Source organism: Rana temporaria, chromosome 3 (genome assembly GCF_905171775.1).
Source record: "Rana temporaria chromosome 3, aRanTem1.1, whole genome shotgun sequence".
In the NCBI taxonomy this organism is placed as follows: domain Eukaryota; kingdom Metazoa; phylum Chordata; class Amphibia; order Anura; family Ranidae; genus Rana; species Rana temporaria.
In genome coordinates, this window is record NC_053491.1 from 129230329 (window position 1) to 129250280 (window position 19952).

Below are 19952 nucleotides of genomic sequence, written 5' to 3' on the forward strand. Positions count from 1 at the left end.
ACAGAAGAAACTGAAAATTAAGTTCTCTTCATAAATCTATTATATAAAAAACAAAAGTTGAATTTATTCTATAAAGAACTTTCCATTAAGTTTAAAAAAAAAAAAGTTATATACATTATATAAATATTTTAGAATAAAGTTGTTCACTTATATTTGTATGTTTTGTGCAATGGAATTTAAATTATTTTATATATATATATATATTATATATATATATATATATATATATATATATATATATATATATATATATATATATATATATATATATATATATATATCACTATTTCCTAAAATTATTTTTGTAAATCAAAAAAGAATGCGACGGGAATGTTTTCAGTCTTGAAGTGCTGTGATTGCATCCCCTGTGGCAAGTCGTTGATAGAGGTCCTGTAGTTTGGCTGGATGTGGCAGCTCCGCTCCAGGTGATGAAGGGATCTCGAAGTCTGAAGAGCTCTGAGACTCTGCTTTTCTATCACGCTTTGTCGGGTCTGGTGCTTCACCTTGGTTTTTACTCACTCCAGAAGGCGATTGTATTGTATTGATAATAGGGTCGCAGTTTGCGGTGCTTTGTCCTCCTTCTGGCTTGGTCTCTTCAGGTAAGTCACCCTCTGGAATACTATAAGACGACCTACGTACAGATGCCATTTCAGCAGCCCTCCTTTCTTGTGATGACACCAGTACTGTATCGGCCTGACTGTCCCATCCCTGACTACCTTGCTCAGAGATGTGCGTAGACTGGGAGGAACTCAAGGAGGATATATGAGTAGAATCGTCTGAATCACTGACAAGTATTGGGGACTGCGAGTTCTTGTCTTTCCCTGAACTTTCTACATGGTTTTCATTGCCCAAAGCATCGTCCTCTTCCACAGATTGGAAGAACGCGCTCCACTTTGGCATCACATCTCCTGCAGCTTTGACATTTTCCTGTATATAGTCATCCGGTTTCTTTTCAGAAACAACCGTGCACTCTACAGAACACTTGCCTCTTTCAATAGGCTTCTGCATTGTAACTAGTAGTGGGGTATCTTCTGCTTCTTCTTCATCATCCTCATCCTCTCCATTGGACTCCTCACAATCCACAAAATTTACTTTTGTGGTAACAGGAACTGGGGAGGCCGTGGGATTCTCATTAGGCTTGTTGTGTTCACATTTAGCAGACAATAGGTTTTCCTCCGGTTTCCAGCTGTTATCCCTGACAATTTTTTGTTTCAAATTAGTTAATGGGTAATCATCAAACAAATCCTCAATGCCATCCTCGTCTGTAAATAGAAGATTAAAGTTCATGCTTTAGAATGATAGAACATCCATCCACAGTCAAGCTATCACAAACGTGATCCTGAACCTTACATACAGTGGCGTCACTAGGGTTGGTGTCACCCGATGCGGTAAAACATGGTGTCACCCCCCCCCCCCTCTGTCTAGGCTGCCAAGCAGGCGGGGCACACCCCAAACCAGCCCCTGTAAATGATAGTATAGGGCAGTATAGTGTTAGGGTAGTATAGTGGCAGGTTGGTGTAGTGGGGTGGTATAGGACAGATTAAGGTGGTATAGGGCAGGTTGGGGTGATATAGGGTAGTTCGGGGTGGTACAGGGCAGGTTGGGGTGGCATAGGGCAAGTTAGGGTGGCATAGGGCAAGTTAGGGTGGCATAGGGCAAGTTAGGGTGGTACATGGGAGAGGCTGGGGTGGCATGGGAAAGGCTGGGGTTGCACAGGGCAGGCTGGGATGGCACAGGGCAGGCTGGGCATGTCAGCTAAAAAAAAAAAAAAACAGGATGGTGTCACCCGGTGCGGACCGCACCCCCCTAGCAACGCTTCTGCTTACATAGTGACTTTACTGCAGGGTATAACTTTCCTAAAATGTATAAAGCGGGGGGGGTCAACATCCAGTAGATCGTGGTCTGGGCTTGCTGATCCGCCATTCCAGAGCATCAGAGTGCAATGCAGAGGGACTACTTGTAAGGTTGGAGCTGTATTAGGGAGCAAGAGCCATATATGCCAATGCCTCCTCTTTACTGCCGACTCCTGTCCCATGCGGAGTGATACCAATTCCACCTCTTATGCCGGCTAGCAATCTCCAGAGTGGTGCCAGCAACAGGAAAGAGGCGATCTTCAGGGGTCAGTGTGAAGCAACACACTGGGCAGAATAGCAGTGTTGCGTTGCTTTCTCCCCACCTGCTTTAACCCCTTGGACCCAGCAGAAGCATGCAGTTGTGGGGCACTCAAGGCGCCTGTTGCTTTTGTTGGGTGCACTTCCTGCTGTGGCATGTTTATACTAAATGAGGGTAGGGATTGGGGGTGGTAAAACTGGGACTCAGCTGCAGGGTTTTTACCACCTCCTAACATTACGTGTGAATGAGCCCTAAGGGTCCTGCTGCTAATTGCTAAGGGCTTATTTACAAGTGCAGCAGGCACTCCGCTTCTCTGCAATACAAGTGTGTTTGACAGGTGGCGAGGAAGCAATATGTTGCCTCCTCACTACCCGATTTAAACCCATAATTGCCATGAAATGCACTTGATTACGAGACAATAGTACAGCAATTAGAGATTTAAATTGGGTGTGAGGAGGTGACACTGTGCCCAGTGATCTTTGACTTCTCCCATGTTGTTCAGGTAGATCTCTGCCTCTTTAAGGTTGCCTACCCCTGGTATAAAGATAGCGTAATGACGCGAGTGTCACTCACTGTCCTGGAGGTACTGTAAGCCCAGCCTGTGCGATGACGTGCAAATGACAGAATGACAGTGTCATCCTGCCCTGAAGTGGACCTCTAGCAATTTAGTTTTGCTTTTGGGATAAGCTACCTGAAGAGAGTACACAATAGCAAGATGGCACCAATGCATACATTACTATACTCGTGTAGACTAGATTAAAAGGGAAGTATGGTCAAAGCTTTTTTGGTCATACCTTCTCTTGTGGATCACATGAAGCCACATACACTATATTGTCAAAACTATTGGGACACCTCCCAGTCTTAGTCCGTAGGGTTCAAGATTGAGTTGGCCCACTCTATAACAGCTTCAACTCTCCTGGGAAGGCTGTCCGCAAGGTTTAGGAGTGTGTCTATGGGAATGTTTGACCATTCTTCCAGAAGTGCATTTGTGAGGTCAGGCACTGATGTGGACAAGAAGGCCTGGTTCGCAGTCTCTTCTCGAATTCATCCCAAAGGATTTCTATCGTGTTGAGGTCAGGACTCTGTGCAGACCAGAGCAAGTGTAGAAACTGCCCTCCCAAGCCTCATAAATTCAAACTCATACCCTACAGAATTTGATTAATGACTGCACCTACTTCAATCATTGAATGTGGGCAACAGGACTGTTCTCACCTTCTTCCAATAATTTCACACTCCTTGTTCGCTTCAGACTGCCCAGTGGCTTATACTTCATCACAGAGCTTTCTGAATAGGAATTACAAAGTGGCTTCAAGCTGTAAAGAGAGATAACCCACATTAAAAAGGTTATTTTCTAATAATTTAGTGTTGACAATACTTTATGATATTAATCAAACAAACATTCAGACTATTTAACCCAGTTCCCATCTGGGACAATGTTTTTAATTTCCCTCACACATTAAAACCAAGGATGGGCCGAACACACCCAGTTCGGTTCGCACCAGAACTTTCCGAACAAGAAAAAAATTTGTTCGAACACCGTTAGTCTATGGGAGGTATGTAAAGGACCTGGCCAGTTTTTGCGATTCGGCACTGCATTGCTTTAACTGGCAATTGCGCAGTCGTGCGATGTGGCTCCCAAACTAAATTTTTCCCCACAAATAGAGCTTCCGTTTGGTGGTATTTGATCACCTCTGCGGTTTTTATTTTTTGCGCTATAAACAAAAATAGGAGCGACAATTTTGAAAAAAAAAATGCAATATTTTTTACTTTTTACTTTTTTTACTTTTTGCTATAATAAATATCCCCCAAAAATATATATAAAAAAAAAAAAAAATTCCTCAGTTTAGGCCGATACATATTCTTCTACCTATTTTTGGTAAAAAAAAAAAAAGCGCAATAAGCGTTTATCGATTAGTTTGCGCAAAATTGTTAGCGTTTACAAAATAGGAGATAGTTTTATTGCATTTTTATTAATTTTTTTTACTACTAATGGCGGCGATCAGCGATTTTTTTCGTGACTGCGACATTATGGCAGACACATTTCTGGGACCATTGTCACAGCAAAAAAAAAAAAAAAAATTCTATAAAAATGCATTGTTTACTGTGAAAATGACAATTGCAGTTTGGGAGTTAACCACTAGGGGGCGCTGTAGGGGTTATGTGTGACCTCATATGTTTTTCTAACTGTAGGGGGGCGGGGCTGGATGTGTGACATCATTAATTGTGTTTCCCTATATCGGGGAACACACGATCAATGAAGCTGCCACTGTGAAGAACGGGGAGGCTGTGTTTACACACAGCTCTCCCCGTTCTTCCGCCCTGGGGACCGATCGCGGGACTCCACGACGATCGGGTGCCGCGGTCACGGAGCTTCGGCCCGGGTCGCGGGCCCACGGCTGGGCACTTAAAAGGACGTACAGGTACGTGCTTGTGCCCAGCCGTGCCATTCTGCCGACGCATATCTGCAGGAGGCGGTCCTTAAGTGATTAAAGCTAAACAAAAATATTCCTTTAAATTTTCATACCTGGGGGTGTCTATAGTATGCCTGTAAAGTGGCGCATTTTCCTTCATGTTTAGAAAAGTCCCTGCAATAAAATTACATTTCTAAAGGAAAAAGTCATTTAAAACTGATTGCGGCTGTAATGAATTGTCGGGTCCTGACAAAATTGCTAATTTTAAAGGCGTATATGCAAGTTATTGTCATAAAAAGGGTTTGGGGACCCGGGTCCTGCCCCAGGGGACATGTATCAATGCAAAAGAAAAAACGTTTTTTCGGGAGCAGTGATTTTAATAATGCTTAAAGTGAAACAATAAAATATTCCTTTAAATTTTGTTCCTGGGCGGTGTCTATAGTATGCCTGTAAAGTGGCGCATGTTTCCACATGTTTAGAACAGTCCCTGCGCAAAATGACATTTCTAAAAAGGAAAAAAAGTCATTCAAAACTACTCGCGGCTATAATGAATTGTCGGGTCCCAGCAATACAGATAAAAGTCATAATTTTTTTTTAAAAGGCATGGGTCCCCCCCCCCCTATTACCAGGCCCTTTGGGTTTGGTATTAGTATTAGGGGAACCCCAAACCAAAAAAAAAAAAAAAAACAAACACACACAACAGGCACGAAAAATAAAAAACTACTAGTGTGTACTAGGCTTTAGGGCCATACTTGGGGCCAGATTCACAGAAGAGATACGACGGCGTATCTCTGATACGCCGTCGTATCTCTCAGAGTATCTATGTGACTGATTAATAGAATCAGTTACGCATAGATAGCCCTAAGATCCGACAGGTGTAATTGACTTACACCGTCGGATCTTAGGATGCAATACCTCGCCCGCCGCTGGGTGGAGTTTGCGTCGTTTTCCTGCGTCTGGTATGCTAATGAGCATTTACGGCGATCCACGACGGTTTTCGCGTTCGTTACGTTGTTGCTAGTAATTTTTTCCCGTCGCAAATTTACACCTGCTTTAACATGGCTTAACATTAGTCGAGCCATGTTAAAGTATGGCCGTCGTTCCCGGGTCGAATTTCAATTTTTTTTTGTTTTGGCGTAAGACGTCCGGGAATACGAATGGACGCTACGCACGTCGCCGTTCTAAAAAAGGACGTCACATCGCGCAAAGCACGGCGGGAATTTCCAAACTGAGCATGCGCAGTACGTCCGGCGCGGGAGCGGGCCTAATTTAAATGGTACACGCCCCATTTGAATTGGGCGGGCTTGCGCCGGACGTGTTTACAAGGTAAGTGCTTTGTGGATCAGGCACTTACACTGAAAACTTGCGGCGGTGTAACGTAAACGGGTTACGTTGCGCCACCGCAAAGGTACGAGAATCTGGCCCTTGGAGATGCTCGGAGTTTGGCTCTATAGAAGTCAACAAAGGGTTCACTACAAAGTACTGAAGAACTTCTCAGTGCTGTTGTTCCTCCACTTCAATCCCAGCAACCATCTCCAGAAAGTTGGCAGTGATTACCAATTGTTGTACAATTAATGATATACTCCCTCCCAGGCTTCACGTGCCACAATGAAGGAAGGCAAGGCAAATTTCACACTTTAATGGTGAACAGAAGAGACCTAAATATAAGCTTAGGCAACAGAGGGTAGGTTTGACGTTTAGTTTACAGGATATGAGGGGATAAGAGACACTACATACTAGCTCAACAGGCTAAAAGAAATGGGAACAGCTTCAGCCTTGAGCTCCTCCTGAACCCCAAGGGGCACCTGTTGATCTAGTGGTGGTGGCACCTCTCATCCCCTTATACTCGTACTCCATTTCATGCTGAACCAGTGTCTTCAATGCTTTCTGAAGCACCGACCTTGAAAAAGTATCCAGAACAGAAGTTCTGACTTCAGACTGAATTTCTAATCCGCTTGCCTCTTATGAGCAAGCGACAGAAAAGTATGAAAATCAGAGACACCAATGGAATTAGTATTTTTAGAATGGGCTAAGCAACCACATCCTTTCCCTATAATCAGATGTATTATTCAGATTATTATATTTCCTGGTGTAACGTTCCAGTTTTGAATAATGCTGCATTATCACGGTCTAAAAGCTGAGCTGTTCTGGTTGGGGGTTAGTCAGCATGCTCTGATGGGGGCAAGCTTACTGAGGAGGAACAGGAAGTGAGAAATTCAGGCAAAGAAAAAAAAACATTTTAGAAGGGAAATCAAAAGGAAAAAGGTAAGTGAACCAACAATGCCCTAGCGTAAAGGAACCCATTTAGAAAATAAAAAACAAACCTTTACAACCCCTTTAACCACTTGACAACCGGGCCTATTTTGGCAGTTCTCTCCTTCATGTAAAAATCACATTTTTTTTGCTAGAAAATTAATCAGAACCCCCAAACATTATATATATTTTTTAGAAGACATCCTAGGGAATAAAATGGCAGTCATTGCAACTTTTTTTCCCTCGCACGGTATTTGCGCAATCATTTTTCAAACACCTTTTTTGGAAAAAAAACAGTTTCACGAATTAAAAAAAATAACAAAACAGTAAAGTTAGCCCAATTTTTTTGTATAATGTGAAAGATGATGTTACACCGAGTAAATAGATACCCAACATGTCACACTTTAAAATTGCGCACACTCATGGAATGGTGCCAAACTTCGGTACTTCAAAATCTCCATAGACGACGCTTTAATTTTTTTTACAGGTTAATATTTTCGAGTTACAGAGGAGGTCTAGTGCTAGAATTGTTTCACACGCTCTAACGCACGCGACGATACCTCATATGTGGGGTTTGAACGGCGTTTACATATGTGGGCGGGACTTGCATGCGTGTTCGCTTCTGCGCGCGAGCTACCGGGGATAGGGGCGTTTAAAACATTTTTTTTTTTCATTTTATTCTTATTTTACTTTCGGGTACCGGGCGTGACGTCATAACGTCGCGCCCAGACCTCCGACAGTCAGAGATGACTGTGACCGTCTGGTCACCAGTCATCTCTATGGTTCTTCAGCGAGCGCCGGCCGATTCACTCTCCGGGCTGCCGATGGCAAGGGAGAGCCCGGAGAAGCACCGGATGGCGGCGGGAGCGTCCCCTCCCGCTGCCTACAAAAACGATCAAGCGGCGGAACTGCTGCTTTGATCGTTCTTATTGTGCACAGAATCGCCGGCTGAAGACAGTGATATCTGAATGATGCCTGTAGCTGCAGGCATCATTCAGATATCACCGCACAAAGGGGAAGACGTTAATTCTCATACTGCGGTGGGCAAGTGGTTAATGGAGATAAAAAGGCACTGCTCCTGCTTATATCCCCTTTACAAGGAACACGCTCCGTTTTACAATTTTCACTGGCATATTACGGCAAATAAAGCTTTTACTTACATTTCTTCTACATATGCAACTGTTCTTCCAACAGGAATCACATTTGCATATGCTTTTGTCGGCTGAATATAACGGAGAAAATCTTTAATCTAAAAAAAAAGAAAAAAAAAAAAAAAAAAGCATGGATTAAAATTTATAAAAAAACAAACAAACAAACAAACAAACAAACAAACAAACAAACAAACAAACAAACACACACACACACACACACTTTATCTTAAAGCGGATCTCCACTCTAAAGTGGAGTCGCGCTGATCGGCACCCTCCCCCCCTCCGGTGTCACATTTGACACCTTTCAGGGGGGAGGGGGGTGCAGATACCTGTCTACAGACAGGTATCTGCACCCACTTCCGGCTCTACGATGCGGGAAAAAGACGGGTTTTTCCCTTGCTTCCCGTCCGTCCCCCGTTGTATGCTGGGAACACTCGGCTCCCAGCACACAGCGGGAGCCAATCGGCGGGCGCAGCGCGACTCGCGCATGCGCCGTAGGGAACCGGGCAGTGAAGCCGGAGCGCTTCACTTCCTGGTTCCCTCACCGTGGATGGAGGGGGGAGCAGCAGAGTGACGAGCGATCGGCTCGTCATCTGCTGCGATCGGCGCTGGACTCCAGGACAGGTAAGTGTCCTTATATTAAAAGTCAGCAGCTGCAGTATTTGTAGCTGCTGGCTTTTAATATATTGTTTTAGTGGCACATCCGCTTTAAAGGAAAGGCAGCAACAGACAAGCACTGACAAAAGCAATTTGGTTTAAAGATGTTTGCTACACCAATGGGGCTGCTGGGAATGTGAGAGTATAGCGGCAACCATTGGACAGTAGTAGAACATACCTCACTGTACGACGAGTGGAAAGAAAAGCACGCCCGGTATGAACTGTCGCCGGTTCTAAAAGAGAAAGGAAAAATTGGGGACTACTGACTTCATTTCACTTATATCATCCAATCATTGGCAAGCTAAAAATTCAGATTTTTTTTATTTCCTTACATGTCACCCTTAGATCTACAGCGACTGAACTTCAAAGTGCACTTGCAGTGCAAAGTGGATTTGCCTTTCGTAAATAACCCCCACTGTACAAACATTACACACACATCTATATTGTATAGCTATACGTTTAGTCCAGGGCTCGACAAATCCCGGTCGCCAGGTCGCCATGGCGACTAGAAATAGCGCCCTGGCGACTTGGCTTGTGAGCTGGCGCCGTCTGGTGGTGAGCCATTGGTATTACAAGTAATTACCACCAGATGTGTGAGCTGGCGCCATCTAGTGGTGGCCGTTGGTATTACAAGTTAAGAATTACAGGTTAAACAGCAATTCTAATGTCATTTTTCACTGCCATCTTCTTCCCTCTAATTAGAACCCCCAAACATTATATATATTTTTTGGAAAAAATTACACTTTTTTAAATTAAAAAATAAGACAACAGTAAAGTTATCCCCATTTTTTTAATATTATGAAAGATAATGTTACGCCGAGTAAATTCGAACCCAAGATGTCACGCTTCAAAATTGCGTCCGCTCGTGGAATGCCGACAAACTTTTACCCTTTAAAATCCTCATAGGCGACATTTAAAAAAATCTACAGGTTGCAGAGGAGGTCCAGGGCTAGAATTATTGCTCTCGCTCTACCAATCGCGGCGATACCTCACATGTGTGGTTTGAACACCATTTACATATGCGGGCGCTGCTCACGTATGTGTTCGCTTCTGCGCCCAAGCTCGTCGGGACGGGGTGCGTTTTCTGGCTCCTAACTTTTTTAGCTGCCTCCTAGATTCGAAGCAAATTTGTCCAACCCTGGTTTAGTACAGCTACATAATAAAAACACACACTTCCTGTTCCTCCTCAGTAAGCTGTTCTGGCTGACTAACCCCCAGCCAGAACGGCTCGGATGATGGGGGCAAGCTTACTGAGGAGGAACAGGAAGTGAGAAATTCAGACAAAGAATAAAAAAACATTGATGCCTTGTACACACGTACAAGATTTGACAGGAAAAGTTCCCGTCAGAAATCCAGAGGGGAAAGCCGCGAAACCTGCTTGGTTCAGTCTTTCCCCTACAGGAAAACTGCGATGGAGCTTTGGCCTGGAATCCCGGCCGTGTGTATGCTCCATCACAGTTTTTCCCATAGGAAAACTGCCAAAAACCGCCAGACAAAAGCCTGTCAGATTTTTCAGCGGGGAAAAAAGAGAACTGGTTCTTTTTTTGTCTGTCGGTTTTTGGGCAGTTTTCCCGTCGGAAAAACTGCGTTGGAGCATACACAGGGCCGGGATTCCCGGCCAAAAGCTCTCCTCACAGTTTTCCCGCCTGGAAAACTGGCCGTGTGTACGAGGCTTTAGAAGGGAAATGGAAGGAGAAGGTAAGTGAACCAACAATACACTAGCCTAAAAGAACCTATTTAGAAAATAAAAAAACGAACCTTTACAACCCCTTTAACTGAAGATTTAGTAGAACTAATCTTCCCTTAAAAGGTATAAATTTGTTGTTTTATTAGAATTGGGTGGTTTTGAATTGTACATTACAGCAGACCAGGAGTACAAATGCAGTAAGTTGCCAGCGATAGGCTACATTTTTCTACAGATACATAAAATACGATCAGGAAGGTCATGTGACACACACCTTGCAATCACACTGGTTTTTCTTGTCCTCTCACCAAACCACATAGTTGATGGTTTAATGCTAATAACTCGTAAAGGGACTCCATCATTTGAAAACATTCCACAAGGCAATCTGTTCCCTCGCAGGAATTCTTCATTCTTATTTAAAAGAGAAGGAACAAAAATAAATATTCAATGTTTCTTTTACCAGCCATTTTTTTTATGTATCTGTATTATTACTCTGTACTGTTTAAAAGTCAGCAGTGGGTTAATTGTACCTTGGTGGCAGGGTTTCTCTTTTTTAAATGTTAACTAAGAATTTTCTAGACTAGAGAACCTGTCCGTTATGGGGAAACCTCTTGCTTCAAAGTTTTCAGGGTCACAGACCTGAAACAAATATGGGCCCAGATTCACAAAGGAGTTACGACGGCGTATCTCCAGATACGCCATCGTAACTCTGAGTGTGAGGCGTCGCATCTCTGCGCCTGATTCATAGAATCAGATACGCCTCACTGTTGCCTCGAAACGAGCGGCGTAAGTCTCCTACGCCGTCGTATCTTGGTGTGCATATTTACGCTGGCCGCTAGGGGCGCTTGCGTAGAATATGCAAATAAGCTAGATACGCCGATTCAGAAACGTACGTGCGCCCGGCGCATTGATTTACGTAAGGGTTTTTTCGGCGTAAAGGTACCCCTGCTATATGAGGCGTAGCCAATGTTAAGTATGGACGTCGGGACAGCGTAGAACATGGGTCTTCAAACTACAGCCCTCCAGGTGTTCAGGAACTACAATTCCCATCATGCCTAGTCATGTCTGTGAATGTCAGAGTTTTACAATGCCTCATGGGATGTGTAGTTCAGCAACAGCTGGAGGGCCGTAGTTTTATCCCTGGCATAGAATTTTGTGTTGTTTACATCGTTTGCGCAAGTCATACGCGAATAGGGCTGTGCATAAGTTACGTTCACGTCTAAAGCATTGACTATTTGCGGCGTAATTTGGAGCATGCGCACTGGGATACTTTCACGGACGGCGCATGCGCCGTTCGTTAGGAGCGTCAATTACGTGGGGTCACGAGTCATTAACATACAACACACCCACTACCAGCCTACTTTGAATTAGGCGGGCTTACGCCAGCCCATTTACTCTACGCCGCCGTAACTTAGGGCGCAAGTTCTTTTAGAATACGGGACCTGCCTCACTAAGTTACGGCGGCGTAGTGTATCCGAGATACGCTACGCCCGCCTAAAGATAGGCGATTCTACCTGAATCTGGCCCATGAATTTCAGGAAAGATGGAAAATAGTCAGAAGCCCCCATCTGCATACATGTTCCAGATCACAGTGCATGAAGCCAAGCAGCCGGGAAATTTGCATTTTTTAGAAAGAGAGTCAACAATGGCAGCGCCTCTGTTCTCTAGTGATATATTAAGGTTGTACATCTGAATGTGAAAGGAGTAGTGTTATTTTAACATGTAAATTTTACCCCTTTTTTTATTATTACAAAATGTACAGGCCAATCAAAATGCATTCTAGAACTGTTCCAAAAACTAAATAATAATAATAATAATAATAATAATATATAAAAAAAAAAAAAAAAAGCTAAAAATACACATTTAGCTGTAGGCACAGTTTTTAAAACATTTACAATGAAAAAAAAAGCTTACGTCTTAAATATTTGTTTCCATTTAGGCTACTTTCACACTGGGGCGGGGGTGTGTTGGTGGTAAAGCACCCCTAGTTTTAGCGGTGCTTTACTGGCATTTTAGCAGCGCTTTTCAGCTCCTAGCGGGCGCTTTTAACCCCTGCTAGTGGCCGAAAAAAGGGTGAAAAGCGCCCGTGTTGCAGCGCTGCCCATTCATTTGAATGGGCAGAGAGTTTTGGTAGCAGTGTATACAAACCCCCTGCACTGCTTCAAAGATTCTGCTTGCAGGACTTTTTCCCCCATCCTGCAAGCGCACCGTCCCAGTGTGAAAGCACTGTCTTTCACACTGGGGGGGCGCCTTACAGGCCCTTTTTTTTTTTAAGAGTTAAAACGCCTGAAAATCGCGCCAGTGTGAAGGGGGGTCTAAATTTTTCTAGAGTAATAGCAAAGCTGCCACCCGACAGGATCTTAAAATGTATACAATGATTTATCGATATACAAGGTAGCCCATGCTTACATATTTCAGCCTACACAGCCTTAATCATAAGGATTATGTGTTTCAACCAACATGGCCCTAATCATATAACGAAAGCCATGTCAGCTGAAATGCGTGACCTTGTATACCAATAAAACTTAAAAAAAAAAAAAAAAAAAAGTATATATATTTAATTTTTTTATTTACTTTCTGCTATAAAACATATCCAAAAAAAAAAAAATTATATATATACAGGCATACCCCACTTTTAAGTACACAATGGGACCAGAGCATGTATGTAAAACGAAAATGTACTTAAAGTGAAACAATACCTTTTTTAACTTCTAGGGTGTAGTGGGGGGTCAGGGGCTGTAGTTAAGGTCTCAGGGGCTGTAGTGGGGGTGTCAGAAGCTGTAGTTAAGGGTCCCAGGGGCTGTAGTGGGGGTGTCAGGGGCACCCGGGAACAGGGCGGGCCATGCTCTCGGAGCTTCAGCTCCTTCTACTGTGGCTGCAAAATGTCTGTACAGTACTTGTAAGGCACTTTACATACACTCGCGGGTGTGTCCTTACTCGCGAGTGTATGTAAAGTGAGTGTACTTAAAGCGGGGTATGCCTGTATATATATATATATATATATATATATATATATATATATATATATATATATATATATATATAGAGAATAAAAAAAAAATTTGATAAATTTAGGCCAATGTGTACTCTGCTCCATGTTTTTGTACAAAAAAAATCCTCACTCGCTGTAATGTAATTCAGATGCGTCTCTGTATTTCTGTATGTTCCTCCTTTCTAAATAAAGAATTTATTAAAAAAAAAATAAAAAAAAATAATAAAAATAATAATCCTATTAAGCATATATTAATGGTTTGCGCAAATGTTATAGCATCTACAAACTATGGGATATATACTGGAATTTTTATCACTAGTTATGGCGGCGATTAGTGACTTATAGCAGGCCTGTGATAAACAATTACAGGAAATCACGCTTCCAACACACCCAGGATGTGTGTAATGTGGAATACTCTTCAACTGCCGTAGTTTCTAAGGACACCAATGATGCCCCACTCCAGGAATTAAGCATCAAGTATTAGGTCTTTTTTTCAGGGGGTGGTGGCAGGTTTTAGTTTTTTTATTTAAGGAGACAGAGCAGGTACTACTGTATAATGTGAAACACAATTACCAATGGATGCCGACAGGCATGAATCTGTGTCCTGCAATCGGTTGTCACGTGACAAAGAATTTCAGGCATGTTCTTAAACATGTCCAGTTTGTTCACATGCACCTGAAAAAGAAATAGATGACAATAGTAATTAAACTCTGACACACATACACTTCTATACTGAGCAATACTATATACACACACACACACACACACACACACACACACCTCACTGACTGCCAAGGGTCCCGCACCTTTAGCCACTAACTGCCACAGCACCCACTTCCTTGGCCACCGGCAACCATAACAGCTGCACCTTTGGCCATGAACCTACAATACAACAGTGCTCTTGGCCTTTCTACCAATGCATGTCAGAAAATGAGAATGGAATGGAAAACGGAGAATACATCAAATGAAATCGGAAATACATCATGGACATGGCCAGATGAAAATTTTAGTTTGAAAAACACATACATAGATTTTTTTTTCCCTACACATCAAGGCAACATTTATTGCACTCTGAGATAAGGAAATACTATCTAAATACAAGCAGCATGTGTACTCTCTCACTTAAAGTGGTTGTAAACCAACTCTGACAACTTGCACCTACAGGTAAGCCTAGATTAAGACTTACCTGTAGATGCAAGAAACATCTACTTAACCTACACGGTTAAGGAGATATTTGCAGAAAACTCTGCACCGATGTCTACGGCAGGCGCACTGAGCATCCCGAATTTCTGAATGGGATTATGCCAGTCCCACTCGCATGCGTGGGAGTGACGTCAGACACTCCGACCAGTCACAACGCCGGAGCGGCGATACCCGGAAGGCGCTCAGAGGGGACATGGTGGGGGCGGAGGAGGGGGAACGAGAAGCGCTTTGGGGGCTTTGATCTCAGGTAAGTCATTCATAATGAGCTTGTATGCTATGCATACGAGCTCATTATGCCTTTCTCTTGCAGTTTATTTTTCATCATCCCGGTATTGTTTTCAGTCGGCTTTCTTGTAAAAGCAATCCTAGAAGCTAAATCCGTCACACCGGGTGACCTGAGTGATCAAGCGGCGGATCATAAAGCTGAACAGAGACCAGAAGGGCACCGATCATCTCTATGGTATAGGAAACTGGAAACGATGGAGCATTTAATCACTTACGGTTTCACAATTGTAAGCAAACCCTATTGGGCTTGGAAAAAGCATCAGGTCATACTAATCTTGGTATGACATAAAGCTTTTATTGGCAGAGGATGGATCTGGGCACCATTAAAGGAAAACAAAAAAAGGGGGGGGGGGGGGGGGGTGGCGGGGAGAAGCGGTAACATTGAATATGCAAAGGACATAGATAATTCCTATATCTCTCCCACTCTCTTTGAGGAAAGAGTTTTTAAGCATTACCAATTTGCCAGGATTAAAATATGATGAAATAAGATAAGATGCTCACCTTTGCTCCAAATTCCTCACTCATGTTTGTGAATAAATACTCATATCCATAAGCGGCTTTGCAGTTAAACCAAACAACATGATGAGGACTCAGTGTTATCCAGCTGTGTACCAACTCCAAAACTCCAGATAAACATTCCTCCTACAGTAAGCAAAACCCAAGAAAAGTAAGCAAAACCAAATATGTGGAACTTCGTGAAAAATTACAAAGAAATGAAAAAAAAAAAAAAAAAAAAAAAAATGGACTTACTCTGCTAGGAATCTGGAAAAATTTAGGGTCGCAGAACGTTGTATCCAAATAAACGCTATCAATCTCTTTTACCCTAAAATAAATATTATATTTATTAATATGAATAATAGTATTAAGGGACATTTGGTTGGCTGAAATCCAGGCAATTTTTATGCTTTCATTTCAAATACCCAATTTAGAAATTACCGTATTTATCGGGGTATACCGCGCCCCGGCGTATAACGCGCACCCCAAGGTAAAAAAAGAAAATGTTTGCCCTGCGTTCATCGGCGGCCTTGTCCAGCGGCCTTGTCTGGCGTCCGTCTGCGGCTTCCTTGCGCGGGGTCCTTCCAGGTGAGCGTCTCCGGTGTCCGTTTTTCAATTTTGGCGGGAGCCAAATTTCCTGTGTGTTCGGCTCCGAGCCGAGTGCGCAGTACACTCGGCTCGGACAATGTCGGAGACGACGGGGTATCGGCGTATATCGCGCACCCACGATTTCCCCCTGATTTTAAGGGGAAAAAAGTGCGCGGTATACGCCGATAAATACGGTACTTACCTTGCACAATAGTAAAAAAAAAGTTTGCAACTTTGCACTTTAATTATTACATTTAAAGTGTTTGTTACCCCAACACGTCATATTCCTGATATGTGGCTACTGTACCATGTACTTGTATGAGAAAGTATCCTGTTCTCTTTGTATTGCTTCCTTTATGTGAAATCTCTGGTGTTCCTGCCAGTCTCTCTGCTTTCCTATTAAAAACTGACCAAACTAAGCAGGAAAGTACAACGTGGTGAGTTCTCTAGCTATGCTGGGAATTTAGTGTGTTCTCCAATGATCAGACCAGTCCTGAAACGCCTCCCGCTGTACAGCCAGCCAGTCACTGGGAAGCTCAGTGTACTGCTGCTTCCCCTCACCCCAGCTCTTATGTAGCTGAGAGCAGAGGGAATGTGATCACTTATTAAAAAAAAAAAAAAAAAATGTATGTATGTATGTATGTATATGTATATATATATATATATATATATATATATATATATATATATATATATATATATATATATATATATATATATATATATATATATATACACACACACAGTTGTATTCAAAATTTTTCAACCCCCACTGAAATTGATTGTTTTGCCCAGTTTGACATTGATTTTGATCATTCAGTCATCCTGCTTACAATTAAATCAAAGAGGCACGTGTAGGTCAGACAAATATAACATAACATTTATAATGAAATAACCACAAATGTCTTTTCTGTGCTCACATCATTATCAGATTTATTCAACCCCCAAGTGACATTCAATCTTAGTACTTAGTACAACATCCTTTTACAGTTATAACCGCTTTTAAATGTGAAGCATAGCTTGACACAAGTGTCTTGCAGCGATCTACGGGTATCTTCGCCCATTCGTCATGGGAAAAAGCCTCCAATTCAGTCACATTCTTAGGCTTGCGCATTGCAACTGCTTTCTTTAAGTCCCACCAGAGGTTCTCAATCGGATTTAAGTCTGGTGACTGCGATGGCCACTCCAAAATGTTCCAGCCTTTAATCTGCAACCATGCTCTAGTGGACTTGAAGGTATGCTTGAGATCATTGTCCTGTTGAAGGGTCCAACGTCTCCCAAGCCTCAGGTTTGTGACGGACTGCATCACATTGTCATCCAATATCTCCTGGTACTGAAGAGAATTCATGGTACCTTGCACATGCTGAAGCTTCCCTGTACCTGCAGAAGCAAAACAGCCCCAAAGCATGATTGACCCCCCACCATGCTTCACAGTAGGCAAGGTGTTCTTTTCATCATAGGCCTTGTTCTTCCTCCTCCAAACATAGCGTTGATCCATGGTCCCAAACAGTTCTAATTTTGTTTCATCAGTCCACAGAACACAATCCCAAAACTTCTGTGGTTTGTCCACATGACTTTTGGCATACTGCAGTCGACTCTTCTTATTCTTTGGAGACAGCAAGGGGGTGCGCCCGGGAGTTCTGGCATGGAGGCCTTCATTACGCAGTGTGCGCCGTATTGTCTGAGCAGAAACTTCAGTACCCACATCTGACAAATCTTTTCTCAGTTCCTCAGCAGTCACACGGGGACTTTCCTCCACTCTACGCTTCAGGTAGCGCACAGGAGTCGAAGTCAGCATCTTCTTTCTGCCACGACCAGGTAGCGTTTCATCAGTGCCCTTTGCCTTGAATTTGCGAATGATGCTTCCTATGGTGTCTCTTGGTATGTTTAACATCTTTTCAATCTTCTTATAGCCATTGCCCTTCCTGTGAAGAGTAATCACCTCTTCTCTTGTCTTCCTGGACCATTCTCTTGACTTCACCATGTTTGTAACCACACCAGTAAATGTCTAGAAGGAGCTGAGTATCACAGTCATTTCAAAGCTGCCTAATTGGTGCTTATTAGGCTTTATTGCTGCTCCCTGACATCCGCAGGTGTTTTCAATACCTGATTGAAAACACTTCAATGAACCTCTGTTCTTCAGAGTGGTAGTCTTTAAGGGGTTGAACAATTGTGTAAATGAAGAATTCACAAAAGAAACATTGACTACTGTATTACAAAACCAATTGATGTAATTTTAGTTGCATATGGTTCTTTAAGAAGTCCTTGTAGGATTTCATTCTGAATACAATTACAAATGTACACTAAATTCCCTAAAACCCTTTACAGCATTGGGGGGTTGAATAATTTTGAACACAACTGTATATATATATATATATATATATATATATATATATATATATATATATATATATATATATATATATATATAGCGCTGCGCAAACTGTTGGCGCTATATAAATCCTGTATAATAATAATAATAATATTTATAATATAATATTTATAATGTTTGTTTAGATCCATACAAACATGATTTGCCTTTCATTTCTATTTTGAACTGAAGTGTGAATAAAAGATACGCAACATGTTAACAGAAAAAGTATCAGCGGTTTTGGGTACTTCACAGTCAATTCCGCAACACCTTTGGTCATAGTGACTGGTAAACATTACAAAACGGCTTTCCCACACCATATTACTCATCAGCAACCATAGGCCTGAGATCCTATACACGACATGAACGTATTCTCTGGGTCGTTAAACCGCATGAGGCATGTATAGAAAAATAAATATGCTGTATTCTATGCACCTGTTTCCTGAATGTAAAAGCTCCATACGCGCCACTTCTCCTTTTGCAAGCCTGAAATCTCCAGTATACAACACGGTGCCATTTTGTCCTTGGAACAAAAACCTGAAAGGAATTGTAAAATGTTAGCGTAAAACTGAAAAAAAAAAAAGGGAACAATTGTTGACTACCAAAACATTTTTAACATAAATCTGACCTACAACACCTACCTAAAAAAAAAAATCCTAAAACAGCGCTGAAATATACTGTAATTACTACTGTTAAAAGTACATTAAAAAAACAAAACTTTTTTACAGGTATATCCGAGCTACCACGCGCTATGTAGTAATCATCCACTTCAAAAGTAGAACACTCACCCTGGAAAGGCCACCGAAAACCTCCATAAATCAACCAGGAAAGGGAAAAGGTGAGTGCACAAAGAAAACTACTAAAATACATTAGAACTTTATTACATACTGGTGAGCCAACGCATTTCAGCCGTCAGGCCTTAATCAGGGCTGAGCCCCGATTAAGGCCTGATGGTTGAAACATGTTGTCTCTTCTTGGCTATTTTTCCAACACTACTTAATAAAGTTCAAATGTATTTTTAATCAATTTTTGTGGTACTTGCCTTTTCCCTTTCCCTACACTTTTCACTTTGGATAGAGTAGGGAATGATTAAAACCCCTGCCTTGATTCCACCCCTCCTCTGCATCCCATTGGGGAGATTTCCTTTTACTTCTTGTAGACACAACAGGAAAGGAGATCCTTTAAAAAAAAAAACTTGAAAGTGAGAAAAATTTCCACTTAGACAGTGATCACCAAAATGAATGTCATCATTGGAAGATTTTCCCTATAATAATTTTGCCCATGGAACAATACTCAACAGTGTGACACTATATTCCAACATGGTGGAGGTTTTTACCTCTACTTTCCTTATCACCAATATGGGGGTATTTCCTTATGAATTTGTCACAACAGAGGCGATATACAATAAAAATGTCTTGCAAGTAAGAACTACTTTAACCCCCTTCCTGCCTAGGGCAATTTTCAGCTGTCAGCGCTGTCACACTTTGAATGACACTTGCACAGTCATGCAACACGCTACCTAAATGAACATTTTATTATTTTTTTAGACAGATAGAGCTTTCTTTTGGTGGCATTTAATTATCTCTGGGATTTTTATTTTTTGCTACATAAATAAAAAAAAGAAGACGACCAGGAATTTAGAAAAAAAATAAATTTTTCTTAGTTTCTGTTATAAAATGTTGCAAATAAATAATTTCTCTTCCTAAAATTTGGCCACAATGTATACTGCTAAAGTTCTTTGGTAAAAAAT

At 42.0% G+C, this 19952-nt stretch overlaps 1 protein-coding gene across 1 annotated transcript in view; it reads right to left on the reverse strand.

Moving 5' to 3' along the window:
- Positions 1 to 272: 272 nt before the first annotated feature.
- DCLRE1C (DNA cross-link repair 1C) overlaps positions 273 to 19952 on the reverse strand; it is a 32884-nt gene continuing 13204 nt past the window's right edge. Inside the window, exons 6-14 of the mRNA XM_040343425.1 lie at positions 18638 to 18739; positions 15499 to 15571; positions 15250 to 15390; positions 13834 to 13935; positions 10543 to 10679; positions 8763 to 8817; positions 7937 to 8025; positions 3325 to 3425; positions 273 to 1262 (exon numbers count right to left, since the gene is read on the reverse strand). Of these exons, the coding sequence (XP_040199359.1) occupies positions 337 to 1262; positions 3325 to 3425; positions 7937 to 8025; positions 8763 to 8817; positions 10543 to 10679; positions 13834 to 13935; positions 15250 to 15390; positions 15499 to 15571; positions 18638 to 18739 (1726 nt within the window). The 3' untranslated portion in view covers positions 273 to 336. The remainder of the gene's footprint in view (positions 1263 to 3324; positions 3426 to 7936; positions 8026 to 8762; positions 8818 to 10542; positions 10680 to 13833; positions 13936 to 15249; positions 15391 to 15498; positions 15572 to 18637; positions 18740 to 19952) is intronic.